Source organism: Balaenoptera physalus (genome assembly GCF_965194825.1).
Source record: "Balaenoptera physalus genome assembly, chromosome: 4".
Lineage (NCBI taxonomy): Eukaryota > Metazoa > Chordata > Mammalia > Artiodactyla > Balaenopteridae > Balaenoptera > Balaenoptera physalus.
In genome coordinates this window covers 64,705,492-64,730,471 of record NC_138891.1, presented here as the reverse complement: position 1 = coordinate 64,730,471, position 24,980 = coordinate 64,705,492, and the positions used below count along the sequence as shown (strand labels likewise).

The window sequence follows — 24,980 nt, the reverse complement described above, 5'->3', positions numbered from 1 at the left end:
TTCAGGTCCTGGTGGTGGTAGAGGAGGGGATGTCTCAGACTGTGCTCATGTCAGAACCACATGGAAACCTTGGTAAAAATATGGATTATAAAGTCCCCCAGGCTTGCAAAGACAGAAACCGTGGAGCTGGGCCTCTGGGGTAAGACCCTTCCCCATTCTGGGCTTATTTTCATAGGCAATGGATGGGGTTAAATTCCTAAAGGGACCCAAGCCATTCTGGCTTTCCATCTTGGAAGTCATGGACACTCAGAATGATTATCCAAATGTTTTAAACTGACTGCCAGTTCAGGAAAAAGCATACTTTTTTAAATGCTGCATAATTTTTATCATATGGATGTCACAATTTATCTTCCTTTTGCTGGGCATTCAGGTTGTTTTCAATCTGTCACTATCTCAAATAAATAATGCTGTAATAAACATGCATAAATCTTTGACCACGTTTATGATTATTTCCAGTGGAAAGATTCCTAGAAATGTGATCCCTGAAGCAAAGGGTAGAAACATTTTGAAGGCTCCTGACAAGTACTATATTGCCAAATTTCTTGACAGAAAGGTTATACTAATTTATTCTCAAACTAGCATAATCTTTAGAAGGAGTTAATGCTTTTAGATGAAACTCCAAAGTGATTGTTTTCACTTAGAGTGAGAATGTGAAACTGTCACAGAATAGAACAAATGTGGAACACTTAAATATAAATTTCTTTTAAAAAGTAAAGTTGGAGGAAGCAATAAAATTTTTGGATATGAAAGATGATCTAATTTTCTTTAAATATGCTAAAAAATGATGTCCTATAGAATAGCGCTCACAGAAAGCAAACCGCAAGGCTAAGGAAACCTTGCAAATAATCTTCAGAGATTTCCAGGTAAAGAAAAATCTGAATGATAAATGGAAGAGAAAACAGGAAATAAACCAAAATTTCTGCCAATTCACTTCTAAGAGAGGAAAAGAAACAAAAAGCCAACATGAGTTCAAGCTAGAAGATAACATAAGAACAATATAGAGGGGTTTAAGAGACATATTGAAGAGAGAAATATTAGGGGGAAATGCCTGTGTTCTAATCAAAATACTGGAGACACACAGAGGTGATCCTACAAGACTTTGAAATCACCCCTTAAACTGACACTGATGTAGAGGGTGAAAACACTGAAGATGAAGCTAGCAGTGGTGCTCAGGGGGCAGCCTATAGACACCCCCCCAGCCCCCCCCAATCAGCTAACCCAAATATCATCTGGGCTCTGCTAGCCCTGTCATCTCTAGATCAGATGGGCTTAAGCTCCACTGTGCCCAGCCAAGGTCCATAGCTCTACCAAGCCTTCTGCTGATTTATGAGGGTACATTGTTTGGAGGGCCTTTCTGCCTCCCAGCTCTGGCTGGCTTTCCTAAGACCATCTCTGTTGCCCAATGTGGCCATATGGTTCCTTACTCCTCTTCCAACAAACCTCCACTCATGCAGGCCATTAGTGTGTTCAAGTTCTCTAAGACATGTGGGTCTTGGGGAAGGGTCACATTGCCCATTAAGCCACAAAGCACTTAAAATTACATTTTAGGCTTCCTGGTTCATAAATGTCCTTTTGATCGTTCCTTACTGGAGGTTTCTCACTGGCTTTTACCCCATGCGGGGCCTTTACTCTGGCAATCTCTTAGCCACTCCCCTCCTCTTCTCACTCCTCCACCCTATAAAGAGCACCTTCTCCCCAACCCAGCCCCCAAGAAAAATTAATTTCCTGCTTCTGCAAGTGCAGCCTTTTGGTTCTTTTTGGTTGCCTGAGCCCTAGCCAGCCCTTATGCCCTAGGGGCTTATGATGGTATTTCCTGAAACAAAGACAGCTACTTTCCCAAGAATAATTCTGCTAATAGATCTGACCACTGAAAGACACCCTTACAAGGTGATTAGAACCAGCATTCTGCCTTCAGCAGGTAATTGAGAGTCAGAGATTAAGTGAATTGCCCCAAATTCATTAAAGTGAAGTAGTAAGGAGGACTAGACTCCAGGTTTTCTATTTCTAAAGCTGTGCCTTTTCCACATCAAATTTACGTTAACCCCGTGATGGTGGCCATTCTTTTGTTTCTGATACGAGTTAATAACTTACTTCAGAAAGCCTGCTTTGGTCTCTTATCAAAAGCAGCATCTTTGTCACCGTTCTTTGTGCCTTTTGTTTTGGGCAACAGTTTTTAGGAGTAACTGAGTTGGACAATTCAAAATTCTTTACTGCTGGATTAAGAAAGTCAGAGAACCGTTAGAGTCAATAGTATCATTAACCTGTAGATACAGTAACTACCCCCTCAACCTTACCTCCTTCCTTTCTCTCAGAAAAGACAGACCAGATGAAAAATCTTAAATAGAACCGGGTATAATGCTAGTTTTAAAATTGAATCATATTTCCCACTGACTTCCATTATTAATTTGATCATGTCTTATCACAGAAAAAAGTTTTGCCTGTAAGACAAATAACATTTAAGACAGCAATAAGATTTCATAAACTAGTCTTTTAAAAAATAATTCAAGGGACTTCTCTGGTGGCACAGTGGTTAAGGATCCGCCTGCCAATGCAGGGGATACGGGTTCAAGCCCTGGTCCGGGAAGATCCCACATGCCTCAGAGCAACTAAGCCCTTGTGCCACAACTACTGAGCCTGCGCTCTAGAGCCCGTGAGCCACAACTACTGAGCCCGTGTGCTGCAACTACTGAAGCCCGCGTGCCTAGAACCTGTGCTCGGCAACAAGAGAAGCCACCGCAATGAGAAGCCCACGCACCGCAACGAAGAGTAGCCCCCGCTCACCGCAACTAGAGAAAGCCTGTGTGCGGCAACGAAGACCCAACGCAGCCAAAAATAAATAAATAAATAAATTTAAAAAATAATCATTCAAACTAAGCCACAAAGTACAGTTACTTTACTGAACCAAAACCAAATTGGTACTTTAGGAAGCTTCACAAACTCTCCCTCTCCAGACGGAAGCACAGTAAAAAAGATGCTACCTGTCATCCTGCCTGTTCCATTCAGTCATCTGAGTCCAGCATGAGTCCAGGATAAATTCCCTTGGAGACTGCGGCAGGAGTTAGCTATTTATTTCATTGACCTGGTGGAGGCTGCTAATAGCTGTTACTTGTTCTTTTTAAAACAGCAACAAAGATAAAAAAATTTTTATAAGCAGCTGCATGTGTGTTATTTAAAACTGTCCATCTGAATAATGGCAAACTTCTGACAAAAACCACAAATTTTGTTTTGGCATGGTACTTATATAGCTGTTCTTTTTGACAGTAATAATCAGATCAGCTGCTTCTGAAGACCACTTCTGGTCTTATGAAAAATGTCTTTCATGTAAAGGAGGGTGATTTTTTTTTAAAAAAAGATGATCCAGGAGGGTATATATTCAATTTGTCTAAAACAGGGAAAAGATTACATAGGTAAATGAAAAAATTAGAGGTGCCTGGGATATAAAAATAGATATCTCCCATTAAAACCAGAATTGAATGTACCCATTATAATATCAGTGGTCACTGGTTTTTTAAGATTTAGAAAAGAAAATCTCAAAAACCAATTACCAGATGTGGTAATGATCCTAAAACAAATTACTGCAGCAAATGGCATCTTGTTCAATATGGTGGTGACTATAGGAATTTCATAAAAACATATAACTTCTCTGAGGATTATTCAGTTGCACAATACAGTAATATTTTCAGCCATGCCTCCTTCCTCTTCTCAGAAATGTTGTAAGAACCAGAGGTAATTTCTCTGGCTTTGAACAAAAGGACTCACCAGTTTTATTTTACCTTGTACTAGGCAGTTATTTATTGTGCCTTCTCTATCAACATTACCAGAAAATACCAACAATGCTGGACTTCTAGAAATTCTGCTTAGGTTTATTTTAAAGTCATGTAATAAGTTTAATACTTTATTTGGGCAAAACTGCTAATTAACAACTCTGGTTTGGTGATAATAGGTCTATTTCTTCCTTTGACACTCTCCCCTATCTCCACTTCCCCCCTTGCTTTTTGTGTATTTGGTAGAGAAAAGGTTAAAACTAAATTTATATTGGTACAACCACTATGGAGAACAGTATGGAGGTTCCTTAAAAAACTAAAAATGAACTACCATATGATTCAGCAATCCAACTCCGGGGCATATACCCTGAGAAAACCATAATTCGAAAAGATTCATGCATCCCAATGTTCATTGCAGCACTATTTACAATAGCCAAGACATGGAAGCAACCGAAATGTCCACCAACAGAGGAATGGATAAAGAAGATGTGGTACATATATACAATGGGATACTACTCAGCCATAAAAAACACCAAAATAATGCCATTTGCAGAAACATGGATGGACCTAGAGATTATCATACTAAGTGAAGTAAGTCAAAGACAAATATCATATGATATCACTCATATGTAGAACCTAATTTTAAAATGATATAAATGAACTTATTTACAAAATAGAAACAGACTCACAGATTTCAAAAACAAACTTATGGTTACCAAAGGGGAAACGTGGTGGGGAGGGATAAATTAGGAGCTCGGGATTAACATACACACACTACTATATATAAAATAGATAACCAACAAGGACCTACTGTATAGCACAGGGAACTCTACTCAATATTCTGTAATAATCTATATGGGATAAGAATCTGAAAAAAATGAATATATGTGTATGTATAACTGAATCACTTTGCTGTACATCTGAAACACAACATTGTAAATCAATTATACTCCAATAAAATAAAAAAAAGAATATGAACTTATGTTCTTTGATATAGAAAGATGTCTACAAAATATTAAGAAAAAGGATGTTAACAAAAGAAAAAGGATGTTATAAAATAACAAGCATGTATGTTGTACAAAATTGGCTTGTATAAAATTACGTGTGTGTGTTTCCGATACATTTATGACTTATGTATTGGGTTGGCCAAAAAGTGCCTTTGGCTTTTAAGTAAAAATAAAAGACATTTTTCATTTTCACCAAGAACTTTATTGAACGACATATTCATCCTTTTGTTCCTTCTGCCATTTTTCAGGCAACTTCATAATTCAATCTTCCCGAAAAATCTTATCTTTTTGAGCAAAGAACTGTTCCAGGTGCCTTTTACAGTCTTCCAGGGAATTGAAATTTTTTCCATTAAGAGAATTTTGTAAAGACCTAAATAAATGGAAATCCGAAGGTGCAACATCTGGTGAATACGGCGGATGAATCAGAACTTCCCAGCCAAGCTGTAACAGTCTTTGCCTGGTCATCAAAGAAACATGCAGTCTTGCATTATCCTGATGGAAGATTATGTGTTTTCTGTTGACTAATTCCGGATGCTTTTTGTCAAGTGCTGCTTTCAGTTGGTCTAACTGGGGGCAGTACTTGTTGGAATTAATCATTTGGTTTTCTGGAAGGAGCTCATAATAGAGGACTCCCTTCCAATCCTACCACATACACAACAACACCTTCTTTGGATAAAGACCAGCCCTTGGTGTGGTTGGTGGTCGTTAACTTCGCTTGCCCCACGATCTCTTCCATCCCACATTATTGTACAGTATCCACTTTTCATTGTCCATCACAATTTGTTTTAAACACAGAATGTTTTCGTTACATTTAAGTAGAGAATCGCATGCAGAAATACGGTCAAGAAGGTTTTTTTCACTTAATTTATGTGGAACCCAAACATCAAAGCAATGAACATAACCAAGCTAGTGCAAATGATTTTCAGCGCTTGATTTCGATATTTTGAGTATGTCAGCTATCTCTGCGTGGTATAACGTTGATTGTTCTCAGTTAATGTCTTGATTTGATCGCTATCAACTTCAACTGGTCTATCTGACTGTGGAGCATCGTCCAGCGAGGAATCTCCAGCGTGAAACTTCGCAAACCACTTTTGACATGTTCAATCAGTCACAGCACCTTCTCCATATACTGCACAAATCTTTGTGTGTTTCAGTTGCATTTTTACCTTTCTTGAAATAATAAAGCATAATATGCCAAAAATGTTGCATTTTTCTTCCACCTTCAATATTAAAATGGCTACACAAAAATTCACCCATTTTGATAATTCTTTTTTTAAATGCACGCTGATAGGACAGTTGTCACAAAGACTCTTAACAAAATTGTTTCGAATGAAGTTAAAGACATCTAAGTGCTACTAGAGCCATCTCATGGAAAAAACAGAGTGAACCTTTTGGCCAACCCAATATATGTGTGTGTATGGATAAAGAGATGCCTAGAAGAATGTTAATCAAAATATTTTTCCTCTATCATAATGTTAAATAATAAAGTCATTCTCCTTTTGATAAAATAATAAATAAATAAATCTATATTAATATTCCTAAGCACCTTCTTTGGAGCTGGCACAGATGTTTCAGAAGCACACAGGCAAATTTTAAGTGTCCAGTGAAGGGGGCCTAATAGAACTGAGCAACCACAACCAACTTCATTTCTCTAAAGGACCTGCTGGTTTTGTCTAAGTCAAGTTCTTGGCCTTTCTAGGTCTAATGGCCATCCCTTGCCCGGGATCTCAGATAGTCTCATTTCACTCTGCTAGGACCAGATCACACTAAGAATCAGATTTAGTTCTGGGCATCACACACTTGCATATGCAATGGTGAGTGATCAGAGTGGTAAAGGGTGGGGGCATGTTGAATGATTGAGGGAGAGCTCTGAAAGAACTGGGAGGCCTGCTGGTTGATAACACTGAAGGGCAGGGGAGGAGACGGTTCTGTGTAGCTCCACAAAGCATTACCATGAAGAATAGCGTTGCCTTGCTTCCCTGAGCCTCAGATTCTTCATTCATAATATAAGTTGGTGTGCTTGAAGATCTTGAAGATTTCTTTTAGCTCTAGATTGTTTTGAGTCTTTAGTTAGTGGGGAAAGTGATTTCAGCTCAATTCAAGGAAAAGCTTTCTTCTAATCAACCAATCTTCTGATAACAGGCAGCTTCAGAACTCAATGGTGTTGAGCTCTCTGTTAATGTGGGTAGAGTCAGGGTGGTCATCCACCCTGAAGCCTGTGGCAGAATCTCCTGCATTTGCTGGCAAGATGGACCAGATTACTACTAAGGTCCTTTCCAACTCTGTCCAGAAACTTGTTTCAAGTAGCTGCCAGGAGAGCAACTCCCACTGGAGTGACTCTAAAGGGCTCAAAGTCAAGAAACTAGTGGGAAAAGGGAGAGCCTACAGTCTGCAGTAACATCCTAACCTGCTATCTACTGAGTGACAGGCCTCATGCCAGGTACTTGATATATAGCATCTTTAACTCTCACAGCAATTCCATGAGGTAGGTATTATTCTCGTAGGTATTATTCTTCTTTTGCAAAGTGGAATTGAGGCTCAGAGATGCTAAGTAACTTTATTAAGGTCACACAGCTAGTAAGTGAAAGTTAGGAAATTCAATTCTAGGTCTACTGACTTCAATATAGCACTTCCCACAATGCTTTCCTGTCTCAGAGGAGCAGGGTGCAATTCAAGGAGGCAAAGAGCATGGAGAAGGGGTATAACATCAAGGAAGCCAAATGCAGTATAAATTAGAAACCATGAACTAAAGACTTCCATTGCCTCTGGGCAGGAAGGGAGTGTTCACTTACAGGATGAGTTTGAGAGGCCACTGTACCAATAGTGGATATTCAACTGTAAAACAAGAGGCTCGTGGTGTTTCTGCTGACATGACTGTTTTGAAATGAATGTTTATGTCCCCCTCTAGAGAATCTTCCAGGATTCTTTTTTTTTTGTTTAATTTTATTTATTTTTGGCTGCATTGGGTCTTTGTTGCTGTGTGCGGGCTTTCTCTAGTTGTGGTGAGCTGGGGCTACTCTTCATTGCGGTGTGTGGGCTTCTCATTGTGGTGGCTTCTCTTGTGGCGGATTACAGGCTCTAGGCATACAGTACACAGGCTCAGTAGTTGTGGCACGCAGGCTCTAGGGCGCACAGGCCTCAGTAGCTGTGGTGCGTGGGCTCAGTAGTTATGGCTCACAGGCTCTAGAGCGCAAGTTCAGTAGTTGTGGTGCATGGGCTTAGTTGCTCTGCAGCATGTGGGATCTTCCCAGACCGGGGATCGAACCCGGGTCCCCTGCATTGGCAGGCAGATTCTTAACCACTGCACCACCAGGGAAGTCCCCTTCCAGGCTTCCCTTACTGGGAATATTCTTGATCCCTCTTCAGGCATTTATCACTTTTCAACTTTTATTATAATTATTTGAATCACGTTCCCTTAGACCATAGATTCATTGACTAAAGTTGTTTTTTATTATTATTTTATTGTTTATTATATGCCTTTGCCCTCTGCCTTCCGCTTTGGTTCAGCTATTAGAGGGCACTGGGAAGAGTGGGAGAAGAGTAAGATGATAATTATTCCCTCCCTGTCATGCTCTCAACCTGTCGTGCTGCAGTAAGCAGTAACTGTGTTCAACCCAAGTCCAAGGTTTCTATTGCGCTGTCCTCTCCTACAGTTCTCTCGGTTCCTTTAAATTGTCCCTTCCTCCTGTCACTCTTTAGGCCAAGCAGTGGTAATGGCTCCCTGTTGCTGCTAGTGGCAGGGTGCTGCACCAGGCCTTGTTTATGTCCTTTTACCCCACCCACACCTCTAAATAGCACTTTTACTAATACTCACAATCGCTCTGATTGAGTGTGCCATCTGTTTCCTACCAGGACCCTGACTAATATATGTACTAAAAGCCTCCTTAAAAAAAAAAAAAAAATCCTCTCACTCTTGTAGCTCTTTCCCTTGGCATTCATCTACGTATTTTTAACTAATCTGCCTGTACCATTCCTTGCCTTACCAATTTTAGCCATTATCTATTTTTTTTTTTAAGGGACTTTCTAATTAGTCTTTTTTTTTTTTTTAAGATGGGATTTTATTTTTATTTATTTATTTATTTATTTATGGCTGTGTTGGGTCCCCGTTTCTGCGCGAGGGCTCTCTCCAGTTGCGGCAAGTGGGGGCCACTCTTCATTGCGGTGCACGGGCCTCTCACTACGCGGCCTCTCCTGTTGCGCAGCACAGGCTCCAGACACGCAGGCTCAGCAACTGTGGCTCATGGGCCTAGTCGCTCCACGGCATGTGGGATCTTCCCAGACCAGGGCCCGAACCCGTGTCCCCCGCATTGGCAGGCAGATTCTCAACCACTGCGCCACCAGGGAAGCCCTAGCCATTATCTATTGACTTCCCATTGAGGTCAATGACCTTTGGCTCTTCCCCATCTCCTCTCTCCAACATAGTTAGAACCCAGTGGGTTTTTTAATTAAATTAGATTGGTGAGTGGAAAGATAGCCTTTGTTCTTAGATAGGATGATTTAACATCATAAAGATGCCTGTTATCTCTAAGTTAATTTATAATGTAATGTGATCTGAATAAAATACCAACAACTTTTTATGGAGCTTGACAAGCTGATACCAAACTTCACTTGGAAAAACAAACAAGAATAGACAGGAAAACAGAAAAATTTAAAAAAACTAAAAAAAGAAAGGAAGAAAAAAGCTACAAGGGGGACTAGGCATACCGGACACGAAACATATATAAAGCCTTTATAATTAAACAGTGGGGTATGGACACATGAATAGATAGACCAGTAAAAAAGAAAGTCCAGAAATAGAACCAAATACATATGAAACTTTAGTGTGTGATAAAGGTGGCATATCAAAATACCTGGGCTGAAGGACTTTTAAATAAATACTACTGGAAAAACTAGTTAGCTCTTTAGGGGGAAAAAAGGTAAAATTAGACCCATACCTCATACCACACACAAGAATAAATTCCAAATGGATCAGGGATCTAAATTAAAAAATGAAACCACACAAGTCCTATTTAAAAAACAAAAAAATGAGTGAATTCCTCTTTAACCTGGGTGTAGAGAAAAGCTTTCTAACTATAACTCAAAATCAAATGGAATGAAAGAAAATATTGATAAACTCGATTGCATAAAACTTTGCATGGGAGAAGTAACATCATAAACAAAGTCAAAAGACAATTAAAACCTGGGAGAAAATATTTATAACATGTATCACAGATAAAGGGCTTATATCCTTAATATTTAAGTAACTCATAAAAATTAGACAAAAAATAGATCAAAATCCAATAGAAGAATGGACAAAAGACATGAGAAGAAAATGTACCAAAAAAGGAAATAAAGATGATCCTTAAACATATGAAAAGAAGTTTCTTCTCATTCATAATAAGAGAAATACAAATTAAAACTACACTGATATATCATCTCTCACCAATCAGGTTGGAAAAAATTAAGAATATAATCACACACCTTGTTGGCAGGCTGTATACATTGCACTCTTATACACTGCTAGTGGGAATGCAAATTGGTATAATCTTTATGGAGGAGAATTTCACAAAATATATTTAAAACATACATGTGTATGCACGCATACTCTTTTAACCTAGCAATCCCATTCCTAAGAATTTACCCTGAAGATAAACCTCCAACAGTACAAAAACACACACATAAAAGTTATTCACAGCATCATCGTTTACAAAACTAAAAAATATTGGAGGCCACTGACATGCATATATATGAGATATGAGTAATGTGGTGCTGTTAAAAGAAGAAAAAAAAGAATGAGAAAGATCTCTATGAACTGATACGATTTCCACGATATATTGTTAAGATATCAAAGTGTAAAAGAGTATCTGCAGTATGCTATTTTTTTTGTATGAAAAAGGGGGAATAAGAAAACATATATGTATATGTTCATTTGTGCAAAAGGAAACAAAGGAAAGATAAACTAGAGACTAAAAAGATTGGTTACCCTCAGGGGATGTGTGGGGATGGGTTGGATAGAATACAAGGAAGGGGGAGGGATGGAAATCATTTGACTATACCTTGTGTTTTGGAACCATGTTAATGTTTTATATATTCAACAACAACAAAAAGAAAAATAAAATCAACAAAGATGGAGGGAAAAACAAAAATGTACAAAAACAAATTAACCAAATTTCAAATGAATAAGAGAACCAACACTGAAGCGGGAAATAAAACTCAAGTGACTTTTTTTTTTTTTCAAGTGACTTTTGAACACTGTATTTGGACTGGATACTCTCAGGCTAAACAGAAAAGAACTCTAAACTCATAATAGTTAGAAGCCTAGTTAATAGCCTTCTTTTTCTCAGAAATGTGGGTTAGCAATTCTGTGTATTCTATGACTGATCAAATAAGTAAGTACATTGTGGATAATGAGAGCCAGGTTTCTCACAGTTAAAGGAGAGCTACAAATAAGAAAAGTGGGAAGGAGAAGAAAATGAACCCTGCAGTGTTTCACTGGAATCAGAGGTATCAGTGTGAACTTGTGATTTTTAATACACATAGTAATAGATAGGTAAAGATAGACAGGTAAATATAGACTAGTATAGATCAGCTTGTGTGTGTATTTACATACATAATCTATTTCCTAGCTCTTTTGGCTGTCAGGGTCTAGAATCAACAATATTCGTGTAGCAATGAGCATATCTGGCATGTAGCTCTTGGTTTCTAAATACTATTCTTTGCTAAAGGAGTACCAGGGCTCCTTGGTAAGTGGCTGATTATAGGACTGAGCAGAGAGAGTACAAACATGGAACAATGTCAGAAGTTTCCATGAGCCAGCCTGAAGAGGCTCTCACTGGTCAAATCTGGGACAGTCTGAGCATCAAAATACTTAATGACAGTAACAGTTTATAACACTTTGAATAAAACAGGAATCCATTAGTCTACACTGATATATTTGGGGGGAGAGGAAAGGAAAGCTCTTCCTTACGGAAGAAAGCCAACTAATAAATATAAAAGGAATGATGAAATTAGAATCACCATTTGGCAACCATAATAATAATCATTAATCTAGTCAAGAAACAATGATATCAAATTTTAAGTAACAGAGTATTTATATAGTTTCAAGGTATTGTCCCAAGAGATATTAGTAACTTTGCAACAGAGAAACCTGGGCGCACATACACCACCTTCAGCAAATGAACAAAGTTAACATCACCAAAATTAGTAATGGGACAAATCAGCATCGTGCGCATCTTGATACAATATACAATATCACTCCTGCTGTATTCCTGCAAGAAAACCTATAACTTGAACCTAATCAAGAGGAAACATCAGAAAAACTCAAATTGAGGGGCACCGCACAAAATAAGTAGCCTCTTTCTCTACTCTCAATGACCCTCACTGTCATTGACATGAAAATGTCAATGTCATGAAAAACAAGGAAGGACTGAGGAACTGTTCAGATTAAAGGAGAGTAGAGAGACAAAACAGCCAAATGCAACAAATGATTTGGATTTTCTTTTGCTATAACAAACATCATTGACACAACTGGTGAAATCGGAATCAGGTTTGTAGATAACAGTATTGTTTATTTTTGATCATTACACTGGGGTTATAAACAGACTTTTTTTTTTTTTAAAGTAGATATAAGCTGAAGTTATTTAGACACAAAGGGACATCCCGTCTGCAGTTTACTCTCAAATGGTTCAGAGAAACAGAGAAAAAGATAAAAGAAATATGGTAGAACATCAACATTTGAGGAATCTGCATAAATGCTATATAGAACTACTTTGTACTATTCTTGCAAACTTCCTATCAGTCCAACATTTTATATATATGTTACATATGTATCTATATATATTTGTATATATACAGATACATATAAGTATGTATATGTATAAACCAGAAAAACTTTTAGTTTTAAAAAATGTAGATCCCTGGGCCCCAGCTTTGAAATTTTCATTCAGGAGTTCGAGGGATGGGTTTTGGGAATCTGTATTTTAAAAGTTCTTCTGGTGATTACCATGCTTAATTTAGTTTGAGAATCATTCTGGGCCAGACAGAGTGACAAAAATTTTGTTACTGAAGAGGTAGAAAAAGATACCAAACATCCATTTACCTAGCTTTAAAAACAAAAACCAGTTACAATGAAAATTCCACGTGTGCCCCTCGATCTCCTAGTCCCTTTTCTATGCTCCAAGAGGTAACTATTATTCCAAGTTTGGAGCTTCCCCAGAGATCATCATTATGCCAAATTTGAAGTCTGTCATTCCCATGCCTATTTTTATACATTTATACTATACAAATATATCCATATCAGCAATAGAATTGGTTTTGCACGTTTTCAAACTTTAGGAATGGTATCATAAGTATTCAGTACTTCCTTCTGCAATACAACTTTTTATTCAGCATGATATGGTTTGGTTTTTAACTGAAACATGTAGCCTATTTCATTTATTTCATCCAGAAGAGAGGGAAAAACCAATGATTCCAGAGAAAACAAATAACATGCATACCCTTTGACCTGATGTGTAATATTCAGTTTATGACTATACCGATTTATTTTTAAATCCATTTCCTTACTGGTGGACATTTGGGTTCCAGTTTTTCACTATCCCAGTGCTACTGTGAACCTTGTATGTTTCCTTGTGCACATGTAGCTCTTCAGAGGAGAAACTGCTAGGTCAGAGGATGTGCACGTTTGTTCATTTTCTCTGGAGTCATCAGTTTTTCCCTCTTCTGGATCCTGCATAGTCAGTCATCCATAGTAACAGGAGAGAAGGCACAATCTATGGGCACAGGTGCAGGTATGTGGGCAGACATAGTGGGGATTTGTTGGAGTGCTCTTCTGATTGCTTCTATTTTCTCAGTGAAATAGAAAGCAAGGTTACCTGCTGAGACTGAGACCTAGAGTGGATGAAGAGCAACTGGAGAGTGTGAAGAAAGATGATATAAGAGAAGGCCATCTAGGGGAATGATTGCCAGGGAGTGCTAAGAGCCTGTATTTTCAGTTTTACTGGACATTGACATATTGTTCTTCAGAGCAATTGTATCAACGTATACTCTTGCCAGCAGTGGATGGTTGTTTCTGATACTCCTAATCTTCACCAATACCTTGCCTCATCATAATTTTACAACTTTTGTCAATTTGATATTTGTGAAGTTTTAATTTCCCATTACTCATGAGTTGAGCTTACTGTCCATTTGAGCTTCTTCTGTGAATTAGCCCATTCATATTCTCTCCCATTTTCTTAATGGTTGTCTTTTTCTGATTGATTTGTAAGTTCTCTTTTGCAGTTTGGATAATACATCTGTGTTTAAATTATGACTGTACAAATATTTTCACTGTTGAGCCTATGACCATTGCTCCTTTCTAGTATGACCATGTGTTTTTCCTAGAGTTAATGATTTCTTTGTTTTTCCATTTGCCTATTTTCCATATACCTGTGATTAATTTTTTCCAAATGCTCCAACATGCCTGCCATTCTATCAGAAATAATTACTATGCACTCATACATGAGTTCCATTCTTTTGTTCCTTGAAGCCCTCACTTTCCAAGCCATATATTCTCTTGTTCCAGCCTGTGCTGATTGCTCTCTGAAAGGCTGCACTGCTGGCATTCTGAATCTTCTATTCAGTCTCTTGGGCTGGATTCATTTCCCTAATCCCATGTCTTCTTCTTTCATGGTGTTGCTGGCACTTGTCCTCCAGTAGCTTCCCCCCAAATGGAGGCATGTCTGAATCCTTGCAAGTATTTTTAAATTGATGGTCTAACTAGGTTTAGAATTCTAGACTGGAAATCATTTCCATTTGGTTGTGAAGGCATTGCTCTACTGCCTCCTAGAGTCCTTTGTTTTAGAAATACATTTCCATTCTCTTTCCAAATCCTTTTTATGTGACCTCTTTTCTCCCAGCTGCTGGGTTTGTTTGGGTTCTAAGTTTTACAGTGTGTTTTTGCTCTGGATCTTTTGTGTTGAGCCTTCAGTAAACCCCTTCAATCTGGAGATCCATGTCTTTAATTCCGGAAGGTTCTTGTTTTTGTTGTTGTTTTTCTGGCATTATTTTCTCTGTTCTCTTTTTCTCAAACTTATTCTAAATCAATATTTGGATTTAATTTTAGGTGTGGAGCAGATGCTTTTTTGTGTCTCTGTGCCTTTGCAAATGCGATTCTTTCTACCTAGGATGCGTTTCCTCTCCCATTCCTTCTCCTATCTTAGAAAATCCCTACTTATCTTTCAAAGTACATTTCCAACTTCAGTTCTTCTATGGTGATCCCCTCTCTGATCTTAGGCTGAATAAGACATCCTCTCCCCCTGTATGCTCACAAAGTCTTTTCTGGCGCCTCTAATGCCAAACTATAATCTGTTTATACATCTGCCTCCTCCATGATCATAAACTCCTTGAGCAGGATGATGTTTATCCACTTCTGGATCCTCAGTGCCTAACACTGTGTAATGCCATGAATGAATGAACACATTCAACAAGAGGTGAAAAGTGAACATTTCTTCCTGCTGTATGTCAAGCGCCATGCAAGGTAGGTACCATCTCATACATTTTCATTTAATCTTTAGAGCAAACCTCAGATAATAACTGTTTATGCAACAAATATTACCTGGGCTCCTAGTATGTGCCAGGTTTGATATTGGTGAAAGGATGAAAAACCCAAGACCTCAAAAAGACTTTTTTTCTCATACAGTTTTTAAAAATTGACATGTAATTCACATATCATAAAATCCATCTGTTCAAAATGTACACCTCAGGGGTATCACCACTAGACAACATATTTTTTTATCTGTATAAAGGAAATGCTGTGTGTATCCTGGGGTCAAGTCAGAAGAGAAAACAGTTTACCAGGGGAAGAAATGCATTCCAGGGAAAGGGAGCAGTATGTGTAAGGGAGTACAGCTCTGAGATGGCCCAGTGTTTGGAAAATATGAAAAGTGGAGGGGAGCTGGAGTTTATAGTGAGGAAGTAGGTTGGGCTATTTTACAAATGAGGAATCTGAAGTTCTGAGAGGTGAATTAACTCAACTAAGGTCAAACAATTTCTCTTCTGCCAATTTGGGAACTGTATCTAAACAGTTACCCCACCACCAATCATTCCCAACAAGCAGGCAGGTGCTGACACCACCAATACTGTATTATCAAATACTGAATTGCCTCCAAATCCCTCAGCCTTCCAGGAAATAGGCTTCATTTTCTCTCCCAACTCCTTGTATTACCTAGAACCAATGGCCACAATGACCACCATCATTAGTTGAACAAAAACATTTCCACTGTGGTTTTTTTAGACTCCAAAGGTTAAGGCCACCACAGTGATACTATCAGATGGTGCTCCGTCCATGGACAAAATATTGGTCATGAAAGTCAAGATGAAGCCTTAATACTTCATGAGCTCTTTGTTAGGCTAACATGTGTTTGCCAATCATATTTCAAGCCCTCTGTATGACCATGAAAGAAGTCTACTTTTCTGGGCTTGTTTTCCTACCTGCAAAGTGACATTAAGAAATCTTGTCCCAGTCACCTTACCACCATCCTGCCCAAAAGAACCATTGGAAAACCATGAGGATCTGTACTGTTTTGAAATTCTTGAGGAAAAGGTCAATATATGCTTTTAAAAGTAATATGCCTAATATAAGAATTTTCCCAAATTTCTGACCTCAGTGCAACATTCATAAAATTTTTGCTTATTAACCTTAAATTCAGCCCGGATCAATCTCTATTTCATCTCTCTGGGAAGGGAGGAGTCAGGGGATCTCAGGAGAAAACACGTAGAAAATAAAGTTTTGTCAAGCAGTGGCAAAGACTTCTGGATTTCTGTTTTGCATTCGGAGGCTGTTCCATTCTCTATCATGTGAAAAAGCAACTCTGCCTTCTAAGATAATGAACTGTGGGTGCTACAAGATCAGAGGTGTGGTGGAAACACATCCCCCATCAGTTACCTATCAAGCTCTTCTCCAGCACTATATTTACAAACCACCAGCAGGACAGAAGACACAAATTACAGCAAAGACCAGTTATTTTTCAGAAAAAAATATGAAAGTGACCTGGTGAAGCAGGGTAGAAGAGTTCACCAGAAGCCAACTCTGCCAAGAATCTTTAGATGCTTGCTACCCACTAGAGAATCCATGCTAAAGTGTTTGCAGGTTTGCAGTAGGACCAAGGAATTGACATGTCTGAAAATATTATACACAAAAGTTTTACTAACCTTTCAGAGACCAATTATCCCTGCCACTCTTGTTTCTCTTTTAGAATGTGCAGTTTTGAAATACTGGAAGTAAAATAAAGCAAATAGTATGAAGGTGATCATACCAATTATCTCTTTCCCCCCAAGGAAATATTTTAAAGCTCATGAGTTCCTGGGGGAAAGAAAAGAAACAAGCATTAAGTGTGTATCCACTGTCTCAACACACTACTCAGTTATCCTTTGTGTAGCCTTCACAACAGCCAAGAGTTGGTCACTTTATCCTCTCTTTATGGATGAAGAAACTTAGGCTCAGAGATGCTGGAACACTACATGCCACAACGCTGAGGTCTGAATCCTAATCCGAAAGACCTTCCACCGGCCAGTGTTTCCTAGACAAGAATCACCTGGGAGTACTTACAGACAATACAAAATCCAGGCTCACAGTCAGTCTTCAAAGGAAGGGGCCAGGGAACGTGTATTTTTTTTTTTTTTTTTAGGAAGCCGTGCTCCCTCCACCCACTTGGTCGACAGGAGAGCTTGAGAAAGAGAGTACTTCACGACCCAGCCAGGAGACCATCCCTACATTTGTGGCTTCTCCAGCAAGAGACCCTCAACGTCCTCAAAATACATAAATAAATAAATAAATAAATAAATAAATAAATAACCAACCCACGTTCCTCCCGTCAAACTATCACCTCTCCTAAGGCCCCCAGAAGTACAGATCTTGGAATCTTCTTCTGCCCCTTCGCCTCTGAATCCTGCCCATTTTTTTCCTTCCTGTAGAACTTCATTTCCTGGCTGGGACCAGGCTCTAACCACCAGACTTCCAGCCGAGCCCCGGAACTCGCAACCGGTCTCCAGCCTGTCTGGCTCCTTCCCTAGCCCCTCGGCTCGGGCTGCTCTCATCCCAACCCTGCCTCTTCCGTCGGTCACGTTGTTTCCTCCGCTTGGAAGGACCTCTTTCCTCTCCGGGCCCTTCCCAATGCTCGGGGAACTCCTACACCGCCTGAGCGCCTCCACTTCCAGTCACCCTCGCCTCCCACCACCCCGGCGGGGGTACTGAACCCGGCCTCGAAGCCTAGCAGCAAGCGTTCGTCCTCCCGGCCGCAGTCCTTGCCCCCTCCTCGCTCGCCTCCCCACCCGCCACCTGGCTTCGCAGCGGTGGCTCGGGAAGCCCTAGGCACTTCCCAGAATAGAGAGCAGCTGCCAACGTCAGGCTGCCGCCGGCCGCGAGGTTCCGGGCGCACGGGGTGCGGGCGGAGGGGACGTTGCTCCGCTCTGGCCTTCCTTCTCCCCTCGCGGGCCGGGAAACTGAGGCCCAGGGCCGGAGCAACTTCCCCAGGGTGCAAGGTCCGTGAGGGCCCGGCCGGTCCTGGGCCCCAAGCGTCCCGACCCCCGTCCGCGCTCCCTCGACCACACGCGCCGCCCGGTTACCCGGGAGAGTGGGGCGGGGAGCGGGTCTCCGAGCGAGCGCTCCGCCCGGGAACGCGCAGGGAGCCGGACTCGGCCAACTCGCCGCGAAAAGTTGTGGTCTCCCAGCCTGCCCTCGCTTCTCACCTCCGAGACACACCTTCCCGCCGGCCCTGCAGCCGCGCCCTCACATCCGGTCCACCTTGCGCACACCCCTTTCCACGCTCTCCCACAGCCCCTCGCCCTCCTACGCCTGCGGCTCCCAGCCGCTCCCCCTCGCGCATTCCCACCCGCGCCCGGGGCGCGCCTTCCCCTCCCCGCCGCTCGCCCGGCCTCCGCGCCGCGCCTGCCCGGGGTTCTGGCTCCCGGGAGCCCCAGCCCCAGGCCGCGACCCGCTTCCGCCCGCCCGGCGCGGGGCAGAAGTCCCGGTAGCCGCGCGGAGCGCTCGGAGCGCGGGGGGCGCGAGGCGAGGGGCGCAGCGGCGCGGGGCGGGGAGGGGGCGCTCGCTCGCTCACTCTCGGCTGCGCACACGCCCGTACAAACTCTCACACAGACACACGCGGGGTGCGCTGCCGCCGCCCGCCGCTGCTCCTCCTCCCGCCACCGCCTTGAGAGGGAGAGAGGGAGGCAGAGAGAGCGCTTTGTCCGCGCGCCGCCGCCCGGCCCGGGACTCTGCCCCGAGGAGGCAGCCGCGCCGAGTCCCCGCCTCCGCCTCTGCCCCCGGGCGGGCCGGGCCGGCCGCGGTGGGGGGAGCCAGGCTGAGGGTGGGGGTGGGTGGCGGGCGGGCGGAGGGCGGGGAGGGGGGGCGGAGGAGGAGGAGGGGAGACGAGGGCAGCGGAGGAGGCGAGGAGCGCCGGGTACCGGGCCGGGGGAGCCGCGGGCTCTCGGGGAAGAGACGGATGATGAACAAGCTTTACATCGGGAACCTGAGCCCCGCCGTCACTGCCGACGACCTCCGGCAGCTCTTCGGGGACAGGAAGCTGCCCCTGGCGGGACAGGTCCTGCTCAAGTCCGGCTACGCCTTCGTGGACTACCCCGACCAGAACTGGGCCATCCGCGCCATCGAGACCCTCTCGGGTGAGCAGTCGGCGCTGTCCCCCTCCCCCCGCCTCGCCCAGCTCAGGCCGGGACGGCGCCCGGAGGGAGGCCGAGCCCTGCGGGCGGCGCCCGGCGGGGTCTTTAGCGCCCGCACGTTCACTTCCACGCACCAGACCTTCAACTCTCACCGCCGGCCCGCTCTTGGGACGGCCCGCTCCCCTCCCCCCACGGCTCCGGACTCACCCCTTGCCCTCCCAGCCGCAGCCCTGGGGCGACCCCCGAGCCTCCCCTAGGGTTCCCGAGGCTCTCTCGCTCTCCCGGGGCACCCCTTGTTCCTCCGGCTCCCCGAGTTGCTTTCCAGAGTTCCCCACCCCCATCCTTAGAGAGCCCCCGTCTCCCCTTCTTCCCTGACCTTCCCGTCACCCCTTTTGTCAGGGACCCCCCCCAAACCCTGCATGTCCTTCTCCCTTGACCGGACCTTACCCCTTCCCGTGCCTCGTGCCCAGGACCTCTCGCCCTCTGGCGTCCCCTGAGCCGCACTCTCCTTTCGAGCCCCCTCCCCAGGTCGCCCCGCGGTCCCCCACTTTTGGCACCCCCTCGGCGCCACCCTGACGATCCCCTCCGAGGTTTCGGGGCTCCCCCCACCCCGCCTTTGCACGACGGCACATCTCTCTCGGTCCTCTCCCGAACCTCAGTCCCTTCTCGCTTGTCTCTCAAGCGCTCCTATTTTTCTCTGAATTTTTTGTCCGATTTTATTGAGAAGAACTCGGGGCTGGGGGCTTTCCGCCGCCTGTCCCCCCGCCTCCCGCTCGGCCAGAAGCACCTTTTTACGAGGTGCCCTGTCTCAACTCGGTGGGGGCCCGGACTGAGAACCGAGAAAGAGGCGACCGGGGGGCCCGCGAGAGCGCTGGAGCCCAGACGGGAGACGGAGAGCGACACACACACAGACTCGCGCGCGCGCGCACTCACCAACTCTCCCTCCCGCACACGCACCGCTCGGAGCCGCGCTCGCCCCCAGGCCACGAGCCTGCGCCCCCCGAACCTCGGCCCGGCCGGAGCCCCTTCCCCACCGGCGCGCGGGGTGGGGGCGGGGCGGCGGCGAGGCCAAGGTGACCAGAAGCAGGCGGGGACCCGGCTCTCGCGGAAGCGGCCCCTGGGGGGCTTCGGCGTGTCTCACCAGGGCCACCGGGAGGAGAGGGCAGGGAGGGGAGCGCAGCGGAGCCTTCGGAGCCCGGATTAGCGCAATGGAGAGGTGGGGGCCCGGAGAGGAGCGGGGCCGCGCCAGCCCTGCAGCTTGAGTTTCAAATGAGCTCATCCTTTCAAATTGGCGCCGCTCTTTATTAAATTTGTTTTTCCGGTAATGCCACCCACAGCTATACCTGGGGTCGGGATCCGTGCTCGCACCCTTGCCACCTCGTCCCGGGGAACGAGGCGACATGGGGCGCCCACCTTTTTTCCCCACTGGGAACCAAGTTTGCCCAGCTCGAGCGGGGTAGGAGACCCCTTGAGGGCGCCCGAAGGCGGAGCCGGAGCGTGGAGTTCTGTGCGTGCCCCTCCTAGCCCCCCGCCGGTTTGATCGCAGGAAGGTTCTGAGTGCTTTAATTTCTGTTTTAAAGGTAAAGTGGAATTGCATGGGAAAATCATGGAAGTTGATTACTCAGTCTCCAAAAAGCTCAGGTAAATATATTTTGCTTAGTTTTTTTGTGTGATTGGTCTTACGTCTAAATAAAAAAAAATACACTCAGTTTTTTAAAATGTGCTTGTATAGTTTTTTAAAAGGCGTTTGTTTGTTTTTGTAGTGGAGTTAAAATAGTTTAGAAAGCTACATTTTTTACTTTCATTATATAAGGTGTTTACTGTACTTGGAAAATATCTGGTGCCTTATTGGGGGTGGGTGGCGAACACTAGCTGTGTTAAATTCGCTGGGACCGTTTAACTTGTTTATGAAAACTTGCCTCCCACCCACCACTCCCACCCCTGCCCCCCAGCACAATGGCAACAAATGCTTGTCAAGACTTCCTGTGAGATGTTAAGAGTAAATATTTACTGTGTCAGCTAAATTGCTTAACTAAACTTCGCGATTATTGCGATTAATTAGTTTTCTTTTTTAGATACCTTAGTGTTGAATAATAAAATAATTCAGCAAGGGGTCGATATTTTTGCATAGTGCTTTAAACAAGTAGGTTGTTTGGATTAGGTGGCAGTTAAAAGCCAGACTTTTTTAGTCACTGAGACTACTGAATATTGCTTCTGAGCGTTTTCTTGTTGTTGCTGCTTTTAAGATATGTTTGAGGCTAAACAAATATCACTGTGAAATCTATAATTATATTTAAGTGCACTGTTGTTAATGAAGGACTAAAAAGTTTTGTGGAGGTTGGATTTCTCCACAGTGATTTGCTTATATGAGAATGTCTGTGAGGAGAGAATGAGGGAGAACATCTTTGTTTAAAGTTTATTGTGGACTTTAAATTTGGGCCCTTTATTACTCATTCTAGATTTTTTTTCTATGTGTCGTAACTTAGTTTATATCCCATTCACATACATTTCTTCACCATTAGTCATTAAGTAGCTGAATTGGAGACTCTAAGTGAAGTCTTTGACTTACCACCTTTACAGTTTGTGATTCTCAATAGTGTAACCATTTACTTGATTTTTGCCAGGATTGAATAGATTTTAAAACAAACTATCCCAATTGTTAAATACATAGATGTTTTGCTTAAAGGGTTTCTAAAAATGTGTGCACATTTCCAGATATGTTTTAACTAAGCAACAGATTATCTTTTGTTTGCCAATGATTCCAGTGGCATATCAGAAAACTACTTAATAACTTAAAAAAAAAAGAGGTAAAAGTTATGATTTGCAGTTTCATGTGTAGTATTAAGCTAGTTCTTCTCTCTAGGAAGAGATGTAATGTGCAGCTGATTAATTTTTCAATTAAGTATTTTAAGTTTGTATGCTTTTCTTAAAAAAATTTTTTTTGCTTGAAAAATCGAAGTTGAAGCTTTTTGATACATTAACTATTTACTGTAAGTTAAAATTACTCATCTTATAACACTTGAATATTGGATGAATATATTGAACAGGGTTTGAAAGAACCACCCAAAATATTTGATGGGTTATGTTTCTATAAATATCTAATTCTGTTGGCTGTAAAATTGTTTTGAGGTTTTTTTTTTGGTTATAATTAGTAAAAATCGGTAGAATTTTATCTTTTGTTAGTTGGTGTCTCATTTCATGTTGCAAAGTATATTATTTAATGTTGCAATGTAAGTGAAATACTAGTTTATCCAAAGTTATTAACATCTCTTGAAACTTCTCACAAATATATTACTTTTTAACTTTTTTCTTTCAAAATACAGAGGTTATTTGCTGTTAGCTGGAGGGTCATTTAGATGATTTTGCTGTGTTTATATAAGAGTTCAGAATTAAAAGCTTGTCCCGAATTTTTAGTATTAATTAAATAAAGAGCAGTCTAGGACTTATACAGCTCTATTGGTACATGATTTCTTTGAACACTGTGGGTAATATGAAATACCTAGGAGGTAGATTGAAATGCGCTGTGTATGATTCACTACTCTGAAGATGTCTGACATGCCAAATGTATGCATAAGCTGCTGCTGTAGAGGGCTGCTTCATTTCTGATTGGATAGCTTTGATCTTTCTTCCTTTCCTTTATTAGTTTAAAATGCAGAAATTAGTTACTGGTACTGCAGGCTAAGGGAGAGAGAGCTGATGCCTGGTGTTGTGTACTGAGCTCAGACTCCTGGGAGGAGGCAGCTGTGTGTTCTCATGTACAGGGCTCCACCACGGAGGGGACTCTCAAAAACAGGGTACTGTGACATTTGAAACCAAAGCTTTTATGTTATATGGTGACTATTTTGGTGTTCTTTTATTGCACTTGCATGAAAATTAACAAGTTAAAAGTACATTTGTTGGCCTTCAGTCAGTTCTATATGTGGTTTTTGTGTTAGTAGAAGTGAAAATGTGAAGAAAACAATTCATCCTCATTGCTTGCTTACTTAAAAAACCATTCCACAAGTGAGTGCTCATTTTCTTTATATTGTTCTGATTTCTTTCTGTTCTCAAGAATCAGTTTTAATATCTATATTCCAAATAGATTTTTTTTTAACCTAATGATACTTGGGAGGAGATGTTTTTTATCTTAAGTTATGAAAATATTGGCATGCCATTTGCTTACCAATTGGATCTTTTGTTAAATATCATTCTAGCATTATTTTATATGTGCTGTTTTTGTAGACAGACTAGATAGTATTATTTTCTCAGGGTCACTTAGAAGTAGAAAACTCTTTTTTCTTTTGCCACATGTGCTTCATTCTTATTAAATGCAAATTATTGTAATGTAAACCATGTACAAACCATCTATTTTTCTTACTTTCTAAGTTGGCTTCAGGCTCTGTTGAATAAAAATCTTTGATTCTTTTTTCTCTATTCGCATTTCTTGGTAGCATATATGAATCAAAGATTTCTTAAGGAAGAAAAAACAGACAAAGGGCTGTAAAAGTTGTGGAAACTTCCTTGATAGAAATTTCATTTTTGATGTTGATGAGAGTTTAGTTTAAAAAAAATTTGTATACTATATGTATCTACACACATGCACACACACACACATTGCATAAATTGTTTTGAGCTAAGACATACGCTAACCTGAATATGCTTTGTAACTAAAGTTGAATGATTCTGTGAGAAACAAAACTTTGAAAAATGCAATTTCTGCCCACTTCTAGGAAGTAACTAAGTGGTGCTAGACATGCTTTCACTAAGATGGTGAGAATACTATGAGGTAGTGTAGGAAAAAGCTATGAATTTGTCTTTCATGAGTTAAAAATCAGTAATTGTGTTCTCTCCAATGCAAATGAATTTGGTCTCCTATAGGAATGTTAAAGAAAACAGTATCTCAATTGTGTTTTGCTTGTATGTACTACATTGTGTATAGTTGAATTAAATACCAAAAAGAAAAAAAAAAACCCAACCACCCAACCTCAAGCCCTCCCTGCAACAAAGGCTTTTGATGGATCAATTTTTAATTTTGTAGCAACAGAAAAGACTTTATTAGGTTAAAATCATATGGTACCCTATTTCAAGAATTTGTTGAATTAGAAATTAAGGCCTGCATTTAATTGTATAGATTCCATGTGTGGATATTTTATATATATATATATGTACACACACATACACACACATATATATATTACTCTAAGGTTAGTTTTGATTTGTCTTTGAGTTGGACATTTAGTTTCCCATTTTAAAAAAAGGCTAGTAATTTTTTTATGCAGTTCTAGGGAATGCCATAGAAAATTACACATTTTGATGACCTTTAAGAGATAAGTGTTGGAATTAAAATAGAAGCAATAAAGAAAAAAATTACTTGGTAATTCAGGTTTAAAATTCTAGTTTGTGTTTTTAAAAGACTGGCCATTTGATGTTTTTTACGTTATTTGGTTAAATATTAAAAGCCATTGAAATCTACAAATCAAAATAGATGTTATATGGGGCTTGATTTTCCAATTTGCCAAATTCGTATCAATTTTAAATTATATTGTAGTGATTTATAGAAGTACTAGATGGCTAAACACATAAACGTTAATTCTAAAAGGTG

The 24,980-nt window shown here is 41.7% G+C and overlaps 2 protein-coding genes across 9 annotated transcripts in view; one reads left to right on the top strand and one right to left on the bottom strand.

Moving 5' to 3' along the window:
- The window catches only part of LOC309660651 (uncharacterized protein), a 79,270-nt gene extending 58,378 nt beyond the window's left edge, over positions 1 to 20,892 (bottom strand). For 3 of the 4 annotated variants that reach the window (XM_082461595.1, XM_082461596.1, XM_082461594.1), the window contains exon 1: positions 20,541 to 20,892. In XM_082461595.1, coding sequence (XP_082317721.1) covers positions 20,541 to 20,801 — 261 coding nt within the window. In that variant the 5' untranslated portion in view covers positions 20,802 to 20,892. Of the gene's footprint in view, positions 1 to 16,936; positions 17,810 to 20,540 lie in introns of those variants that run through there. The other variant, XR_014263516.1, reaches the window with a different exon arrangement.
- Positions 19,131 to 24,980, top strand: part of IGF2BP2 (insulin like growth factor 2 mRNA binding protein 2) — a 164,470-nt gene continuing 158,620 nt past the window's right edge. Inside the window, exons 1-2 of one of the 5 annotated variants that reach the window (XM_082461511.1) lie at positions 19,131 to 19,402; positions 20,980 to 21,040. In XM_082461511.1, the coding sequence (XP_082317637.1) occupies positions 19,225 to 19,402; positions 20,980 to 21,040 (239 nt within the window). In that variant the 5' untranslated portion in view covers positions 19,131 to 19,224. Of the gene's footprint in view, positions 19,403 to 20,351; positions 20,473 to 20,979; positions 21,041 to 21,603; positions 23,194 to 24,980 lie in introns of those variants that run through there. The other 4 variants (XM_082461508.1, XM_082461509.1, XM_082461510.1 and 1 more) reach the window with 4 other exon arrangements.